The following is a 20,119-nucleotide window of genomic DNA, read 5'->3' on the forward strand; positions in this document are numbered from 1 at the left end:
CTCGCCACCCCCTTCCAGAACTCCTCCAATGCCGGGCATGCCCAGAACATATGGGCATGGTTCGCTGGACACCCCGAGCACCTGGCACACCTATCTTCACCCCCAAAGAACCTATTCATCCTCGTCCCAGTCATGTGGGCCCTATGCAGCACCTTGAATTGGATGAGGCTAAGCCGCGCACACGAGGAGGAAGAATTTACCCTCTCCAGGGCATCAGCCCATGTCCCGTCTTCGATCTGTTCCCCCAGTTCCCCCTCCCACTTCGTTTTCAGCTCCTCTACTGACGCCTCTTCCTTCTCCTGCATAAGCTTGTAGATATCGGATATCTTCCCCTCCCCGACCCAGACCCCCGAGAGCACCCTGTCACTCACCCCCTTCGCGGGGAGCGCAGGGAATCCCTCCACCTGCCGTCTAGCAAATGCTTTTACCTGCAGATATCTAAACATGTTTCCCGGCGGGAGCCCAAATTTCTCTTCCAACTCCCCCAGGCTCGCAAACCTTCCGTCGATAAACAGGTCCTTCAGCTGTTTAATGCCCGCTCTATACCATCCCCGAAATCCCCCATCCATGTTCCCCGGGACGAACCTATGGTTCCCCCTTAACGGAGCCTCCATCGAGCCCCCCACTTCTCCCCTATGTCGCCTCCACTGCCCCCAAATCTTGAGGGTAGCCGCCACCACCGGACTCGTGGTATACCTCGTGGGAGGGAGCGGCCACGGCGCCGTTACCAGGGCCAATGCCGAATTGTTTTAAGACAATGATTGTTTTAGTGCAATGACCAACATGCATTTACTTAATCAGTAACCATGTACTAATTAATAATGTAAATTTTGAAATCTGAGGAGTAAAGACCATGACATAACTTGAAGTTGGAGCTGCAGGACAGTAAGTAGTTTGGCAACTACAATGAAAAGAAGTTATTAGTCTGACAGTAAACTCATCCAAAACAAAAATGAAGCTGGTCAATTTCAATCACTCCTTTGACACAAAGCAAAGCTTGCATTTATCCCATCAACCTAAAGTTTCTTTTTTTTTAAAAGGGTTTCAGCATGTTTTGATTTTGCCCCATTATTTGTACTAATATCAATATTGCTGTACTCACTTCTCCAGAGGTGTAATTATTAACAGCTTACAGCTGGCCAAATGTACTTACAAGTTAAACTTGTTCCAGTAGCAACATTGCACAAAACATATCCTATTGCTCAGAAATCAGCATTCGAATAGGATCTGAGCTGTATTCAATTGCTGATCATGTGATAAGTGTGAATGCGGGAGGGGGCAGTGGTTAGCACTGCTGTTTCACGGCACTGAGGACCCAGGTTCGATCCTGGTCCCAGGTCACTGTCCGTGTGGAGTTTGCACATTCTCTCCGTGTTTGCGTGGGTTTCACACCCACAACCCAACGATGTGCAGGGTAGGTGGATTGGCCACGCTAAATTGCCCCTTAATTGGAAAAAATTAATTGGGTACCCTAAATTTTTAGATATCACGTTTATAACAGATTACTACTTCTACTTATGAATTTTCTGTTTTTTTAATTCTTGTCATCTTGTCCCTTTTCTTGTCATCGATAGTTTTTCAGGTTTTAAATTGGAGTCTCTTTTGCAGTTTTAAAGTTGTATATTTGTATTCTTCAGACAATTGAAGGGCGAGTAGCTGCTTTGCAGAATGCTGTCGATGAATATAATAAAGCTAAAAATGAATTTGCTGCCAAGGTATGTATCAAAATGATGCCCAAATACAAGCACCTCAATTTGTTTTCTCCCTGCTGCTGTGTAGTTTGAAAAGCTTCAATAAAAATTGCACCTTTGAAAATCTTAATAAACTTTCTACTGTGTAATATGGAAGACCAGTGTTATTGTTCTTAGTTTCCGACATCCATTTCAGTGCTATTTGTGAACTTTGGCTTTTCCATTCAATGCTGTCAATTTGCCAGGCTTTGCCAACTGTAAAATGTCACCACTGGACTCAAGCCCAAAGCTGGGCTGCATTCTGACCTGTAGATCCCTTGTACTTTTTTGCACAGTATTTACAAATCTTACATTTTTAGTTCCTTTTAGGGGGTGACGGATATTTATCTTTCAATTAGCCACAGGGCTTGGATAATTAGCTTGTTCATGCTTACTTTTTTTTCCCTCCCCAGCCCACAAAAAAAATAGCACCAGACAATCCAGTTTAAGTCTGGAGTTTATTATGGGACAAGTCAGTGCTTCAGTGCTCTATTATTACACTGACACAATATGACATCGAGCAACTTTCTAAGGGCCTTCACCTTGAATATTTTAGGAAAGTGGCACCTAAAGATTCACCTGAAATTAATTTTATGAATTTATTGTTAAATATTTTCCCTAATCTTACAATGCCTTCTGGTCCCCACAGCATCTCAAATTTAATATTCTTTCTCATATTCAATCACTTAATGACCTTGGACCTCCCTCTCTCTGTAACCTCCTCCAGATGTATGATCCTCTTCATGAAGTTTCTTTCTAACTCTGAATTTTTTTTTGACAAACAATTTTATTGAGGCATTTTGGCATAGTAAGCAACAACAATACAAAACAGTGTGCAAAGAACAACCAACATAGTACAAAAACCAGCTGACGATTAATTTTCCGCGAAGAAGTCGATAAATGGCTGCCACCTCCGGGCAAACCCTGACAGTGACCCTCTCAGAGCGAACTTAATTTTCTCCAGACCGAGAAAGCTCGCCATATCCAATAGCCGGGCCTCCGACTTCGGGGGTTTTGAGTCCCTCCATGCCAGCAGAATTCGTCGCCGGGCTACCAGGGAAGCAAAGGCTAAAACATCGGCCTCTCTCTCCTCCTAGACTGCCGGGTCTTCTGGACTCATCACCACCCTTGTTTTCAGTATCCAGTACATAACGTCCATGAATACCTGCCAGTACCCCCTGAGATTTGGACATGCCCAGAACATGTGGACATGGTTCGCTGGTCCTCCCAAACATCTGGCGCACCTGTCCTCCAATCCAAAGAATTTACTCTTCCGGGGCACTGTAATGTGGGCCCGGTGGACGACCTTGAATTGAATCAGGCTGAGCCTAGCGCATGTTGCTGTCGCGTTAACCCTTTTCAACGCCTCCGCCCATAAGCCCTCTTCTATCTCACCTCCGAACTCCTCTTCCCACTTAAGCTTCAGCTCATCGGTCTGCAACTCCTCTGCCCCCATAAGTTCTTTGTATATATCTGAGACCCTCCCCTCCCCCACCCATCCACTGGACACTACCCTGTTCTGGATCCCCCTAAGTGGCAGGAAGGATGGAATATGTCTGCATAGAAAGCCCCACACCTGCAAATACCTGAAATCATTCCCTCTCGCCAGCCCAAATTTCTCCTCTAGCACCCTCATGCTCAGGAAGCAATCTTCCAAGAACAGATCCCCCATCCTCTCAATCCCAGCCCTCCGCCATGTTCGGAACCCACATTCCATATTCCCCGGGGCAAACCGATGATTGTCACAAATTGGGGACGAAACTGGTGCATTCACTTCCTCCACGTGCCTTCTCCATTGGCCCCAGATCCACAAAGCCGGCACCACTATAGGGCTGGTGGAGTACCGTGCCGGCGGGAGCGGCAGGGGCGTCGTAACCAGGGCTGCCAAACTGGTGCCCCTGCATGAAGAGGCCTCCACCCGCCCCCGCACCCACCATCCACTTCCTTATCATAGCTATGTTGGACGCCCAGTAGTAATTACGAATGTTTGGCAGCGCCAGCCCCCCTTCCCGTCGGTTCCTCTCGAGCATCAATCTCCTCACCCGCAGGGACTTTCCCACCCACGCAAATCCCATAATCATTTTATTGACCGTCTTAAAAAAAGACCGCGGAATGAAAATGGGGAGACACTGGAATACGAACAGGAATCTTGGGAGGATCATCATTTTAACCGTCTGCACTCTCCCCGCTAGTGTCAGTGGGAATGCATCCCACCTCCGGAACTCGACCTTCATTTGCTCCACCAACCGAGATAAGTTCAACTTGTGCAACCGGCCGCAGTCCCGCGCCACCTGTATCCCTAAGTATCTAGAACTGTCCCCTATTAACCTAAACGGCAGGCCCCTCAGCCGACCCTCCAGGCCCCTCGCCTGGACTACAAACAACTCACTTTTTGGCATGTTCAGTTTATACCCCGAAAACCAGCTGAATTCCCTCAGAGTTCCCATGATTTCATCCATCCCAACCACTGGATCCATGATGTATAGGAGCAGTCGGCGTACAGTGAAACTCTGTGTTCCACACACACACACCCCCCCACCACCGTACCAGCCCCTAGAAGCTCTCAGGGGAATTGCCAGCGGCTCTATTGCTAATGCAAACAGCAGTGGGGAGAGGGGGCACCCCTGCCTTGTCCCTCGGTACAGTCTAAAATAGTCAAACGTTGTCCTTACACTAGCCTCCGGAGCCTGGTACAACAGTCTAACCCAGTCGATAAAGCCCTCCCCGAACCCAAATCGTCCCAGCACCTCCCATAAATAGTCCCACTCAACCCAGTCGAAAGCCTTCTCGGCACCCATTGCCACAACTACCTCTGCCTCCCTACTCTCCGGGGGCATCATGATCACATTCAGCAGCCTTCTTAAATTGGCCACCAACTGCCTGCCCTTGACGAACCCGGTTTGATCTTCCATAATGACGTCTGGCACACAGTCCTCAATCCTAGCAGCCAAGAACTTGGCCAGTATTTTAGCATCTACATTGAGCAGAGAGATCGGCCTATAGGACCCACATGCCTAAGAGTCTTTGTCCTTTTTCAATATCAGGGAGATGGTGGCCTGTGACATCGTCGGGGGCAAAACCTCTGTCTCTTGCGACTCTGATTTTTTTTAAAGCACCGGTTCAACCTACATACCAGTAATGGTGGCCATACCTTCAGCCATCTAAATCCACAAATTAGGACAAGTACTCCATAATCTATCCTTTTTTAAAATAAATTTAGAGTACCCAATTATTTTTTTTCCAATTAAGGGACAATTTAACATGGCCAATCCACCTACCTGTACATCTTTGGGTTGTGGGGGCGAAACCCACACAGACATGGGGAGAATGTGCAAACTCCTCACAGACAGTGACCCAGGGCCGGGATTCGAACCCAGGTCCTCAGTGCCTTAGGCAGCAATGCTAACCACTGTGCCACCGTGCTGCCCTCCATAATCTATCCTAAATTTTATTGTATGTTGTGCACAATTGCTATGCTCTCATACAGACTTTGAGGTTTCACAGGTAGAGTAATGCAGTAACATAAATTTAGGAAATTAAACTCCATCAGTTCATTCTCTCACCTTCCCTTCCCCCGCCATGTCGATTAACATGGCTTTGTAGTTAAATGTAGTGCCATGCATGATAGTATGTAGTCCCTTTCTGAACGTCAGAGAGTCCAAAAGCCATTTGCAAGCAAATAAGTCTAATTTCTGTTATGATGTAGAAAATATGGCAGCCGATTTGCACACAAGGCCCCTTGAATAGCAATGTAATTACAACCAGATAATAGTTTGATTCCTCTTCTGTATTGACTTTGTTTGGGAAGAGTTGAGGAGTTGCTCAAAAGGAGGCTTTGATGCTTTCTAGACCAGGAAGAAATGTTTTTTTTAAATAAATTTAGAGTGCCCAATTATTATTTTCCAATTAAGGGGCAATTTAACGTGGCCAATCCACCTGTCCTGCACATCTTTGGGTTGTGGGGGTGAAACCCATGCAGGCACGGGGAGAATGTGCAAACTCCACACGGACAGTGACCCAGGGCCGGGACTCGAACCCCGGTCTTCGGCGACTTAGGCAGCAATGCTAACCACTGTACTGCCCCCAGGAAGGAAAATTTATAGAAAAACATACTGTGGATTGCTGATCAGTGACTTGCACTAGAGAGTGTGTGTGTGTGTTCTTGTTATGTGTGTGTGTATGTTACCCTCTGCAGTTGAGTGCCTGTGTTAATGTATGAAAAATGATTGCTTGGAGGGGAAATCTGAGATTTGCACAGATCAATATCCAAACTGAGGTAAAAGGAGGCATGAACATTGAAAAGACAAAAGCTTTCACAGAATTAATATGCAAAGAAAGCCTCCATGTTTTGAGACAATTACAAATAACAACCCAGTTGTGTATTTTAACTGTATTCTAGATCACAGAAGAACAGATAAAATTGGTGCGCTGTCAGTTTCGTTTGCAAAAAGAATCTGGTAAAACGCTTCTAGATTTATCCTTGCATGAAACTGTTTCCACATTGTTACTGGAAAGCAAGCACAAACAAGCTGAGCAGCTTTACAAAGACTTCAAAATTCCTGACAAAAGGTATGATCAAAACCTTTGAGTCCCATTCAAACCATTCATTAAGATCTCTGTAACAATTTATGTAGTGACTAAATCAAATGTGTTTCATAATTTTAAGTAAAAACAGTTCAGACCAATAAGTGTCAAATGATAAACGCTACATGATGCTGGAAACCTGAAATAATAACAGAAAATTCTGGAAATACTCAATAGGTCAGGGCAGTGTCTGTGGAGAGAGAAAAAGCAGAGTTAATGGTCCAGGTTTTGTGGTCAGTGGTGAAATAATAGTGCTCACCGTTAGTGATTTCCATAGCATAGATTTTGTCTTTCCTGACGTTAAATTGATTCTGGCATCAATGATGGTGGATCTGTAGCATCCTGCAACAGTCATCAAGCAGGGTAAACAACCAATCACATTGACGACTTCTCTCAGACCACAAGCTATAAAGGATCTTGATTATCTTTCAATTTCAATAATTTTACAGGAAAGAAAATAAAGATTGGGTCATACAAATATTATTTTTTAAAAATAACAATTATTATTTTGAAACTCTGTGGGGGTTTTTTTGTTTCACAATGGACAAATGGGTGGCACGGTAGCACAGTGGTTAGTACGGTTGCTTCACAGCGCCAGGGTCCCAGGTTTGATTCCCGACTGTCTGTGTGGAGTCTGCACGTTCTCCCTGTGTCTGCGTGGATTTCCTCCAGGTGCTCCGGTTTCCTCCCACAAGTCCCGAAAGATGTGCTGTAGGTTAATTGGACAGTGTGAATTCTCCCTCTGTGTATCCGAACAGGCGCCGGAATGTGGCGACATGGGGATTTTCACAGTAACTTCATTGCAATGTTAATGTAGTCTACTTGTGAGAATAATAAAGATTATTGTTATTATTAGCTTTTCTGAGCACAGAGATTGTTCATCAGTGATTATGACATAGTGCACTGTTAGACCATATTCAACATGGCGTAACATTTTGATAGGTTTTAACAGCAAAATTAAAGCCTACAAAATGAAGCGTATGTCAATTCAAGTCATTTTTAAAGATTTATTTTGCAGGGAGCAACTCGCACTATAGTGGAGCAGGGAGTCACTGAAAGCATCTTCTAGATTTCAATGTTTAACTGCACATTACATTTCTGTCAGTTTCATAGTTGTAATGATAGCAAATGCTGGAAGTTTTGTTTTCACTACAACTGCAAAATCTGGCCATTAACATTTCAGATGTATTATAATATACTCATGTCTGAAATGAGAATTGGGATGTGACTATACTCAGCACTCCAGGGTCGCTCAAGTATCTACCATAATGGTGCTCTTTTGAAATCAGAGCCGTGCTAACTGCAGCCTAGAAGGCACACACTAATGCAGATATGTTTTATGAGTTCCCCATACCCTGTGAAGAGAAGCCTGAATTCTACCTGGTGCATTCTCCAGGCAGTACGGTTGAATCCTAAACTCTGGAGTGTTAAGATTAGCAAGGATCAGACCTGTATCCTTCACTACTGTTGCACTATGCTGTAATAAACCACTTCATAATTCTTTCATTATTTTAAAAGTGTATTTTCAAAAAGCTATACTTAATGATTCAGCTAGTAAATAGCATGATACAGATATTTGATAATTCAGAAGAGAGAATAAAAAAAACTTTGAGGATGAAAAGCAGTAAATATTTTAAATCAATACCAGAAGTAGGAAAAACGGTTTGTAACTTGAACTGGTTTTGAGAAATAATATTGATAAAGTTAAGAATAGGCATAATCTAAGGAATACTGATTTTGGTCTAGCTATTTAGACAGGAAATAATTTCTGTATAATTGCTGTGTCTCTGTTAATGCTGCATGCGTGGTGATGTTGGATTTTGGTTTTGTTAAACAGGAAAGGGTAGAGTGGTTTGTAGTCAAGAGATGCCAATGTAACTTGCAGCTCTAAAATGTACAGCACACTTAAAAGTCATTGTTTTTGTGACACTTAGGTTTTGGTGGCTGAAGATTACTGCACTGGCAAAGAAAGAAGACTGGGAGGAACTTGAAAGATTTTCTAAAAGCAAGAAGTCCCCAATAGGATATATGGTATATGTTCTGTTATCATAAACACTACATGGTTTGTTTTTATATTTAATTGTTACTAAAATTGTTCTTTAAAACATGACTTTTATCTCATTTAATAGCCTTTTGTTGAAATCTGCGTAAAGCATCATAACAAGTATGAAGCTAAGAAATACGTAGCAAAGGTCAGTCCAGAGCAGAAAGTGAAAGGATATATAATGGTTGGGTAAGTAAAAAGAAGTTTACTGCAATCTTTAGGCATATAAATCTATTGGAGCTTTCGCTGATCCCTTCTGCTTTATTACAGCTTTGTGTCATCTTCAATACCTTATAATCTAAGTTTCTTTCTGACCCAACTCCCAATCTGTGACATGCTTCAGTGCATTGCCCAAAATTAATGGGTAGGATAATATTTGAACAAGAAAAATATTCCTGTCTGTTTGAAGATTTATCATTTAATTCCTCTTCCTTTCTTTCCAAAGACTGAAATTTCTATGCACAGCTGGAACCCATTTCTGTTTTGATTCCTTTCTGTTTGTCTGTCTCTCTCACTCTCACTCTTATTGTTCTTCCCTGCTCTTCAATTTAATGCACATTATGAAGTTTATAGACTTAAAGCAAAATTCATAGTATTTGATCAGCAATTTCAGTTTTCCTTGGGTACACTTTTTTCAAAATAAAGGATTTTAATATAAATTAAACATGAAAACAAAATATTTGCAGGGCTGTGACGAAAGCAGGAGAGTGGGACTAATTCATTGGTTCTTTCAAGTGCCCACATAAGCATGATGTGTCTAATGGTGTCCTTCGGTTCTCTTAGACCTAATGATTCTAAAGGCTCTGAAAATTTCCATTTTCTCTCTAAATTATTTTGAAAAATAAGTAGACTTTGCTGGAAATTAAAGAAAAATATCCCATCAATGCAGTTAACTAAACAATATTGATCATGCCAAGAAATTAGGTACATCGCACATGCTTGGTGAAGAAACCAGTATCCGCTCATAGCAGATAGAATCTTTCTTACCTCTGCCCTAAAATATCAATGCAAGTTTAGCTTGTGGGAGTGGCTGAGGATGTCAAATGAAAACTTTAATAAAAGTTTAAGATGACACAAAAATTAATTCAGTTGGTAAGTTTGACCATGTTATTCTGAGATGTTATTTGCTGAATTTTTAAAACTACCCACTCACTCACCAACCTCACCCACTCACTAACTCACACAAATTAATTTCAAGACTGGACCTTTAAAAGCTTACCAAAATACAGCAGCTACTGCTGTAAATAGAATGCTCAGTCGTTTCCAATTCTGCTCCTTCCACTGGCGTTAGACAGGAGAGGCTGGGCTGCCCATTTCTGAGTCAGCCAGGACTGCAAAATCCAGGAAGAAATGGGCAGTAGAGTTGTGATATGGGCCAGGGTTTAGAGAACCCCAAAGTGTATCATGGAGTTCACCTGACCCACAACATTTAATGGATTGTAGTATGGGGCGCACACGGCCCACTCTACAGGTGTGGTACAGCAGAAATGGAAAAGTACTTTTTAAAAGCAAAACAATGTTTATTCTATGAACTCCAGTTAACCTTTTTAAAACATACAGAGAACATCTTAGCAACCATTAATTCAAATACAACCCCCAAAGAATACAGCACTAAGTAATCCTTTAAGCTTTCCTTTTAACATCCATTAGACTTAAAACACCTTTTACCAGAAGCACATTAGGTTTACATTTACTACTGAGAACATTTATAATTCTGAATTCACCAAATGATCAAGAGATAGTCTTTTGATGGCAGAGAGAACAGCAGTACACCTGCTTGGTCTGGCTTCAGCTCCAACACTGAAAACAAAACTAAAGCACATCCTGCAGCCTGCTCAAAAACGAAAGTAAAAAGCTGACACAGCCCAGCTCCACCCACTCTCTGACAGTGCAGTAATAAACACCAATTTCTTAAAGGTACTCTCACTACAGATATCTATTTACACACCCATTTATAAACACCCATTTCTTAAAGGTACTCTCACATGATAGTTGGATCTGGCCAATCTGGGTGAGCAGCAGCACAACAGGCAGTATTGCTGCTGACCAGAAGATTTAGGCTGTGATTTATTGTTCATCTCTATTTTCCTGGCGAGCATTAAAAATCAATTGTGTAATAAGGACAAAAGATTATTTTACCTGAGGGTCAAAAGCAAGCTAGTTGGGTTTTTGCTACAATCCAACAAATTTTGTGGACATTTTATCTGATACCAGCCCAGACATCACCAAAATTATTGAATTTGTTCCCCAATGTGGTATTTGTACTCCGCTTCTGAGTTGCTGGATTAATACCATAGCCTTGCAGGCTACTTTAGCCTATGCTACAGAGTGATATAAGTGAATAGGCAGAACTCATTATAACTAAAAACATAGGCATTTCTGATGGTAAAAGGTTGACACAAAAAATGTGAAAGCAGAAAATCAAGTTTTGAGATAGGAACCGCACGTAGCTATAACATTTTTAGTACAATGTACACATACATATTCCATCTGAAATTTCATCATGGATTTTATCAGAAAATATATTTTAAGTGATGCTGTTTATTTCTATTGAAGATACTGAAAATATTAACTTATCCTCCCTTTTTCTTTTTGCAATAACTAACTGGCCTGCCATGCATTTCAGATTTCTTTTTTAAAATTTTTTTCCAATCAATGGGCAATTTAGCGTGGCCAATTCACCCATCCTGCACATCTTTGGGTTGTTGGGGTGAGACCCAAGCAGAAGCATTTCAGATTTCTAGTACTTGTGTTTAAACTGGTGGGATTTAGTATTTTGTGTTTCATTCTCAATTGTATTCCTGATATAGCTGTCATATATTTTATCTTTGTTCTACCTCTTTGTCACAGAGATCTAGAGCAAGCTGTGGAGGCTGCAACAGAACGCAAGAATGAAAGCGAGTTGAACACTATTCTTTCAAAATGTACATCAGCCAGTGATCAGTTAATTATAGAAAAAATTAACAGAGCCAAAACCCAGATTTTAAAGAAATGATACTTTTCAAAGACAAGTTCAATGTTTGACCATGTTCCCCACTGATCATGAGTTAGTTGTCTGTTGTTTTAAAGTTTGAAGATATGTTCATTGCCTAAAGTTCACGTAGATATGTGGTAAAATGGCAAATGAATGAAACTTGAAAAAGTTGAAGTGCTTTAGTTTGACTATTTTGTCACCATAGAATTGCTGATTATGCACATGTTTTAGATTTCTCCCGTATGGTGAAATATTACCTTTAAGTCTGACATTTAAAGAGTCTGCACTGATGTAAACGACTTCAAACTGAGTTACTCCATTAATCAAAAGAAAATAGGTCAAGTATAAATGCACAATTTATATTTATTCTACTTTAAAACAAGACACAAATGACTTCAAATAGACTTATGGCATAGTAATACATTAAAACTACACTGAAAATCATTACAATTTCTTCTTTCTGCAAAATCAAGAGAAGTTCAGAATTGAAATGCTTAACTGGAAAGAGAAACACGTCTCTGTTATAATGCTTTCACTTTTCTGCGCAGTACATTGCTTTTTTGGGGGATAACGTGGTTATATTTGACATATCCCTGAAAAAAATAGTTTTTTGTTCCTTCCAGTTGATTAAAGGCCTCTGAACCAAGGGTATTTTGTCTGTAAAACATAACTTATAATTGTCAAACTATAGTTTATAGCTTAATCATTAATGAAGCTGATTTGTATTAATATATAATTACAGACAGTCCAAGAAAGGGAGGATTGCAGTTATAAATATCTATCGTATAAATGTCTCTGTATTTTGCGAGAATTTTGAAGGAAACATTTGAATAAAACATTTTGTTTCACTGTCAGTATATTTATTGGTAACTTCCTTTTGTTACTTCTAGACTCGACAATTCTAACACACTCTAGGCTGGGCTGGTTACCCACATTCTATCCTGTGTAAACTTGAAGTCATCCAAACCTCTGCTGCAAGTCCCACTACCCAATCACCATTACTGCCCTCATTGACTCCTGATCAAGCAATGTCTTGGTTTTTAAAATTCACATTTTTTTTTATCCCTCCCTGGTCTTGCCATTCCCCATTTCTGTAATCTCTTCCAATCCAACAACAAACGAGGGGCCGGATCCTCCGGCCCTGAGACTAAGTGTTCCCACTGGGGCAGGATTAGTGGACTTCTACGACAGCAGAATTGGCGCCACACCTAGACCAATTCCACCGATTGTTAAGGGGCTAGCACCGGTGCCACATGGAATACGATCAATTCCAATGAGCAACAGTGCCAGATTCGCCGGGTTCTGGATTGACACACAGGAGGCTAATAAACTGCAGCCGCGTATACACACTCCACTCCCCACGTGCACTCATCCCAGCCAAGAAGACCGCAACAAGGAGACCTGTTTCATGGAAGCTGAACTCGAGATACTGCTAGACGCCTTGGAGGAGAGGTAGGTGACCCTGTACTCTGGGGTGGGAAGGTGGCAGATGTCGTGAGCACTGTTTTTTTTTAAATTTAGAGTACCCAATTATTATTTTTCCAATTAAGTGGCAATTTAGCGTGGCCAATTCACCTAATCTGCACATCTTTGGGTTGTGGGGGTGAAACCCACGCAGGCACGAGGAGAATGTGCAAACTCCACACGGACAGTGACCCAGGGCCGGGATTCGAACCCGGGTCCTCAGCGCCGTAGGCAGCAATGCTAACCATTGTGCCACGTGCCGCCCTGTCGTGAGCACTGTTGGCAACTCCGCTAGGAATGACCAGCAGTGCCAAAAGAAACTGCCCAACCTCCTCAGTGCGGCTGGGGTGAGTAGGCAGCACTGTGCCTCTAGCACCAACATCCATTCAACATAACCATACCCCCTGCACCCATACTGGCCGGGGTGCCCTGACCACTGAAGCCACAGCTACTGACCCCCTGGGCTGCATGTGTCGGACTGTCAACATTATGTGCTTTCTGTCCTGTTTTCCACCCCGGAGAACACCGGCATAATTGCCGTGAGAGTGTGAAGACTGGAGGGGGACTGGCGGACCTGCAGCCCTTCACTACAGCGGAACAGTGGGCACTGGACATGGTCAGTGGTCCCAGAGAAAGGGCAGTCACCATCGCAGAAGTTGATGTCATATGAAGAAGTGAGACCCCACTGGGTTGTGGTTCCCCGTGGCATGTTTCTCGTCCCTCCCCACATTCACACCCGCCACCACCTCTTGCCTCCCCTCCCCCCCACCTTGCGTCCATCCCCCCACACACACATACACCCGCTATCCTCCCCATGTCCAATCATGCATCGTGTCTTGGAACTCCTGGTGATGGTGTAGGCCATTCTGGTGTACCCCGCCCACAACCACAAGTGGACAGCAGCGACAATGAGAACACTGGGAACCCTCAACCCACATCCTGTGACCCCTGGAGTCCGAGTCCGTGGAAGACATCGACTTTCCTTCACAGCTGACTCCACCATCTCAGAGACACTCGCCTTAGTTGGGCACTTGAGTGAAGAGGGCACGGGTGGTGTCTATGATGGAGGCCTTGGGTGCAAAGGTATTGGCCATGGGTCAAGATGTCCAATGCCTGGAGCAATCTGTGTAGGCAGTAGCTGTGACCCAGGACAGGGCTGCCCTGACCCTGGGCATTGCAGCGGCACCCCAGAGCCTGGCCCAGTCACAGCAGGTCATGGCTGAGGGCATCAGTGGCATTGCCTGGTCTCTGGCCAATGTAGCACAGACACAGAAGGAGGGTCCTAGTCCCAGAGGGAGATGGCGCAGACCATGTGGAAGGTGGTCCACTACCTGTGCTCCATGGCCTCGAGCATAGTGACCCTTGTCGAGATGAGAGTGGGCCTGCAGGACTGGCAACACCAGGTTGCGGGAGAGCCTCAGGGGTTAGCTCCGCCAGCACCACTGTCCCATGGAGTAACCCAGGGGTCATCAGGCATCCCGAGAGAAGAGAAGGTGATGGGGCCCATGCCGATGACTCCCGCAGGGGAGATGCCGGAACACGGCAGTGCCTCGAAACAACCCCCCCCCCCCCCCCCCCCCCCCCCCCCCCCCCGATCCCTGGTGCACATAACATGGGTAGCAGGCAGAGCAGGGCGGCACCGCGTGACCTGGGACACTCAAAAGGCATCCAGGCCCGTCCGCTCCAGAAGACAGAGTCCAAAGGGGACAGAAGTCACAGAGCAGGAATAACAGTAGGCTGCCTCCACTTCTGGTGTACCGCCTGGAGATCCGCCTGGATGTAACTTTAAGGCTCGTAAGGCCAGAAAGGTAGACACCAGTCAGGTTGGCATGGATGCAGCAAATAAAATAGTGATGGGGCTAGGGTACTAACCTGTAATATATGCATGTTATAATAATAATAATAAAATAAATAATCTTTATTGTCACAAGCAGCCACACTGCAATGAAGTTACTGTGAAAAGCCCCTAGTTGCCACATTCCGGCGCCTGTTCGGGTAAACCGAGGGAGAATTCAAAATTCACAATAAACGCACATGTTCACTAGGTTACAACCTGCCTTGGTGCTCTGTCAGAAGGGTGTGAGGGCTGGGCTGGCTGCATGGGGGGGGGGGGGGTTGCTGCTGGGTGGAAGGCCGGGGAGGCTTGGACCACGGACCCCAGTACAGCCAGCGCTCACCAGTCCTGTGCCCTACCTCCATCTCTCTCTCTCTTCCCCCCCCCCCCCACCTCTACCTCCGCCACCCCAGTGGTTTGGTGGGACCATCGGTAAAATGGCCAGCTCCATAAGACCTAGGAGCAGAATTAGGCCACTCGTCCCTTTGAGTCTGCTCCGCCATTCAATCATGTGAATTTAAAACTCACCACTATTCTTAGAATTCCCCCTATACCAAAAAAGGGTCGATATTCTAAATGGTGAACAGGGATTCTCACTCCCTGACTCCGATGCAGGCTTCGGTGGGTGCTATTCAGGTCAAACTATATTTTCAAGTTATCTCCCGGTATAACCCATACCTTCATCGAAGAATTTTACCTACTTACCCCTTAGTAGCATCGATGTCCTGGGTCCTGCGTTGTTAAGTAAGCAAAGTAGGCTAATAACCACTTTTTCAGGTTAAGTTATTTTATTATTATATTTTTTCTTTTTAAAGCTGTAAACACTTTCTTTACAGAAAGGTAAAAAGATCTTGCTTCTGGATCCTTCCTGTTAGTTGAAGGGCCCTTCAGGCCCACCTTGACAATCAATCTTCTTTAAAATCTTGTCTTCTTGAGTTGTATTCGCTGGTGAACTCGGTTGTTGTGTCCTATCCTTCCCATGCACCGAGTTGTGAGAGCTGGCTCTGCTGGCTGTCCCCTTCTGGTTTATATTCTCTTTCGAAGAGTCACCAAGTTTTAACGACTTTATTGTAAATGAGCTTGTTTCACTTTGACTGTCAAAAAGTATCCTTGATGCAAACATCCGAATACAACCAACTATTCACTTTGGGCACAACGTCACCTCTCAGATCTGATTACAAAACGCCCCGGTTTCAATAGGTGTTACCTCCACTTCTGTGCTTTCGAATCACTTAATTTTCCAGTTGTCCCCAGCTCATAACTTTGCCTTTGATTTTGACTTTAAATTGTCTCCCGTAGACAGGTCGTCTCCAATTTTCTTTTAATTGACTTGATGTTCGTAGAATTTTACACTTTAGAATTGACACCAAATTCGACTGAGCATCTTCCATCCTTTCCAGCTGTTTACTAAGAGTTTATTTCAATTAAGGTATGAGACTTTGCTTTTAGCTGTATGCTAAAATTTTACTTGGTTATGACTTGAAAGACCTGCCTGTTTTAAACATTCGTCAATTGAAACTCTCATCCATGCCTTTCCAGATACTTCCTGAGATAGTTACATTCCATGAAGGTGTGAGCCATTGTTTTAGTTTACCACATGAAACCTGTGTGTTTGATAAGCCTGCTTGTGAGCAAGAATCTGCATTTTACAATCCTGCTCTTTGCAGCTGCTATTAACCTTTTGTGGGATCTTTCCCTGTATCCTCTCAGACCAGATATTGCCAGACTTCCATGTTTCAAATGACACATTTTTCTGTATTTTCAAGAACACATGACTGATATTTTTCTCATCCCCCTTCTCCTGCCTTCTCCCCATCATCCCTGATCCCCTTATTGATCAAAAACCTATCTATCTCCGTCTTAAAGACACTCAGTGATTTGGCCTCCACAGCCTTCTGCGGCAAAGAGTTCCACAGATTCACCACCCTCTGGCTGATGAAATTCCTCTCATCTCTGTTTTAAAGGATCGTCCCTTTAGTCTGAGATTGTGACCTCTGCTTCTAGTTTTTCCTACAAATGGAAACATTCTCTCCATGTCCACTCTATCCAGGTCACGCAGTATCCTGTAAGTTTCAATAAGATCCCCCTTCATCCTTCTAAATGCCAACGAGTACAGACCCACAGTCCTCAACCGTTCCTCATATGACAAGCTCTTCAATCCAGTGATCATTCTTGTGAACCTCCTCTGGACCCTTTCCAAGGCCAGCACATCCTGCCTTAGATACGGGACCGAAAACTGCTCACAATACTCCAAATGGGGTCTGACCAAAGCCTTATATAGCCTCAGAAGTACATCCCTGGTCTTGTAATCTAGCCCTCTCGACCTGAATGCTAACATTGCATTTGCCTTCCTAACTGCCGACTGAACCTGCACGTTAACCTTAAGAGAATCGTGAACAAGGACTCCCAAGTCCCTTTGTGCTTCTGATTTTCTAAGCAGCTTCCCATTTAGAAAATAATCTATGCCTCCATTTCTCCTTCCAAAGTGCATAACCTCACACTTTTCCACATTGTATTCCACCTGCCACTTCTTTGTCCACTCTCCTAGCCTGTCCAAGTCCTTCTGAAACCCACCTGCTTCCTCAATATTACCTGCCCCTCTACAGATCTTTGTATCATCTGCAAACTTAGCAACTGTGCCTTCAGTTCGGATCATTAATGTATATTGTGAAAAGTTGTGGTCCCATACAGGGCTCACCCAGTTGGTCGGTGAAAGGTGCTATCATGCTACCACTGCCATGGGCAAGAGCCAGACATTGTCAAATGCAGAGCGGGTCATCATCGCCCTCCATCCCATGGACCAGACCCACTGTTACTGCCACCCCAGGGCCTACACCCATCATCCCATAGCGAGGCAGGTAGGAATCCCACGGAGAGGTTTGCAATGGGGGTGTGGCACAAGGGGGGGGGGTGTTCATGGGAGGCGGTGGTTGGCCAGGGGTGGGGGAGGGATGGGCTATCCGTGTGCTAGTCAATGGACCTGGAGGCAATTAGTGTGCCACTTGTGGAGTATTGTGTACAATTCTGGCATCACACTTTAGGAAAGATGTGAGACACTCGAGAACGTGCAGGAAAAATTTGCGAGAATTGTTTCGCGGATGAGGGATTTCAGTCACGTGGATAGATTTAGGGGAGGCAGTGACATAGTGCTATTGTCACTAGTCTAGTAAATCAGAGACCCAGAGTTTCCAGGTTCAAATCCCGCCACTGCAGATGGTGAAATTTGTATTCGATAAGAAAATCTGGAATTTAAGTCTAATGATGATCATGAAACCATTGTTGAAAAATCCATCTGGTTTACTAATGTCCTTCAGGGAAGGAAATCTGCTGTCCTTACCTGGTCTGGCCCACATGTGACTTCAGAGCCACAGCAATGTGGTTGACTCTTAACTGCCCCCTCAAGGGCAATTCGGGATTGGCAATAAGTGTTGGCACAACCTGTAAGGCCCATGCCCCATGAACGAACAAAAAAAGCTGGGATTGAGAGGAGATTTGATACAGGTATTCAAAATTATGAGGGGTCTGGAAAGTGTAGATAGGGAGAAACTTCATGTCCCCGTTGGTGGAAGGATCAAGAATCAGTGGACACCAATTTAAAATGATTGGAAAAAGTAGCAATGGAAAGACTTATTTGTGCATCAAGTAGTTAAGATCTGGAATGCACTGCTTGGGAGTGTGGTGGAGGCAGATGCAATCATGTCTTTCAAAAGGAGACTGGATAAATACTCGAAGACGAGGTTGTGGGGGAGGGGGTTTGGCTTGCTGAGTTACTCTTCCAGAAAAAAGGCTGGCACAAACATGTTGGATGAAATGGCCTCCTTTTCTGCTATAACTAACCTATGATTCTATGATTCCATAAGGCTCTGTAGTTATTTGGTTGTAGTTGCTATGGCAATGCTTGTAAGTTACTGCAAAGGTTTTTAGCAAATGGGCATTCATTCAAATATGCTGTCTGATCTCGTGGACATATTTCTAATACGTACACTGGGGAGTTCACTGCCAATTGAGCCACGAAAAGCCTCATATGTTTTAAAATATTTTATTTGCTCTTCTGTGGGAAAAAAATGTACCGATACATTTGCCACATACTCACCTGTATCATGACTATATCACTACCATTTCCCCATCACGTATCAGCAATACTGCCTGTTTTAATATTTTTTTCTCTGAATGTGCTTTTTATTTTACACAAACTTATCCTAACAATTTCATATGGGCATTACTATTAGTCACAATCTCTCTTCACGTTACCATACCCCTTCTCAGATTCCTAGTGTGCCCAGTGTACCAAACACACTTGATATAATTTGCTGCTGTACTCTCACATCTTTGCACTATACCCAGGACACTAGGCTGCATCTGGGACCTCATTCGCTTCCCTGAAGGCCTCAAGTTCACTAACGTCATCTTTAGACCAAGGAGGCCATCGTGAACAGCATTTATTCGCAGGGGTTCAGCTGCAGTACTTTGTTAAGTGCAACCGGTGATTCTAGAACCTTGGCCTGTGGAGCGACTCTCGAAAGGTCCATCGATTTGACCCATTGCTGGAGCCCTTCATTCCAGTACTGCTGAAAACAAAATCTGCTCATCTCGGTCAGCTCCCTACAGAAATACTTGGGAATAGAGGCATCTTCATTTCGGTAGGTCACCCCCGTCTCATCACAGAGTGAAATCTTATTTTTTTTATAAATGTAGAGTACCCAATTCATTTTTCCCAATTAAGGGGTAATTTAGCGTGGCCAATCCACCTACCCTGCCCATCTTTGGGTTGTGGGGTCGAAACCCACGCAGACACGGGTAGAATGTGCAAACTTCACATGGACAGTGACCAAGAGCCAGGATCGAACCTGAGACCTCGGTGCCGTGCTAACCACTGTGCCACCGTGCTGCCCCCTCTCATTGAGCCGAGCAAGAGTGCAGGCACATTCGGAAAGGGAAGTGTTAATTGGAAAATTTCCTACATCAAACAAAGGGCAATTGTTCAGGTAATACACATCTCAAGGAAATCCTGGTTACTTAGTGATTCTATCGCTGTTAAGAACATAGAACATACAGTGCGGAAGGAGGCCATTCGGCCCATCGAGTCTGCACCAACCGACTTAAGCCCTCACTTCCACCGTAACCCAATAACCCCTCCTAACATTTTTTGGTCACTAAGGGCAATTTATCATGGCCAATCCACCTAACCTACACGTCTTTGGACTGTGGGAGGAAACCGGAGCACCCGGAGGAAACCCACGCAGACACGGGGAGAACATGCAGACTCCGCACAGACAGTGACCCAGCGGGGAATCGAACCTGGGACCCTGGCGCTGTGAAGCCACAGTGCTATCCATTTGTGCTACCGTGCTGCCCTGTTGGCTGCGATGTTACCGGTGAATTTGCATCCTTTGCTTTTTGAGGCTATTTTTGGGAATAAATTATTATTTTTAAAAAACATTGTTTTCCTCTGGTCTTTTTTTTATTTTACTTGAACTGATTGTAAAATT

At 43.9% G+C, this 20,119-nt stretch overlaps 1 protein-coding gene across 2 annotated transcripts in view; it reads left to right on the forward strand.

The window, feature by feature from the left end:
- Positions 1 to 12,189, forward strand: part of vps16 (vacuolar protein sorting 16 homolog) — an 87,919-nt gene extending 75,730 nt beyond the window's left edge. For both annotated transcript variants that reach the window (XM_038789020.1, XM_038789021.1), the window contains 5 exons: positions 1,638 to 1,715; positions 6,130 to 6,299; positions 8,249 to 8,345; positions 8,444 to 8,547; positions 11,209 to 12,189. In XM_038789020.1, the coding sequence (XP_038644948.1) occupies positions 1,638 to 1,715; positions 6,130 to 6,299; positions 8,249 to 8,345; positions 8,444 to 8,547; positions 11,209 to 11,353 (594 nt within the window). In that variant the 3' untranslated portion in view covers positions 11,354 to 12,189. The remainder of the gene's footprint in view (positions 1 to 1,637; positions 1,716 to 6,129; positions 6,300 to 8,248; positions 8,346 to 8,443; positions 8,548 to 11,208) is intronic.
- Positions 12,190 to 20,119: the final 7,930 nt, after the last annotated feature.

Source organism: Scyliorhinus canicula, chromosome 2 (assembly GCF_902713615.1).
Source record: "Scyliorhinus canicula chromosome 2, sScyCan1.1, whole genome shotgun sequence".
Lineage (NCBI taxonomy): Eukaryota > Metazoa > Chordata > Chondrichthyes > Carcharhiniformes > Scyliorhinidae > Scyliorhinus > Scyliorhinus canicula.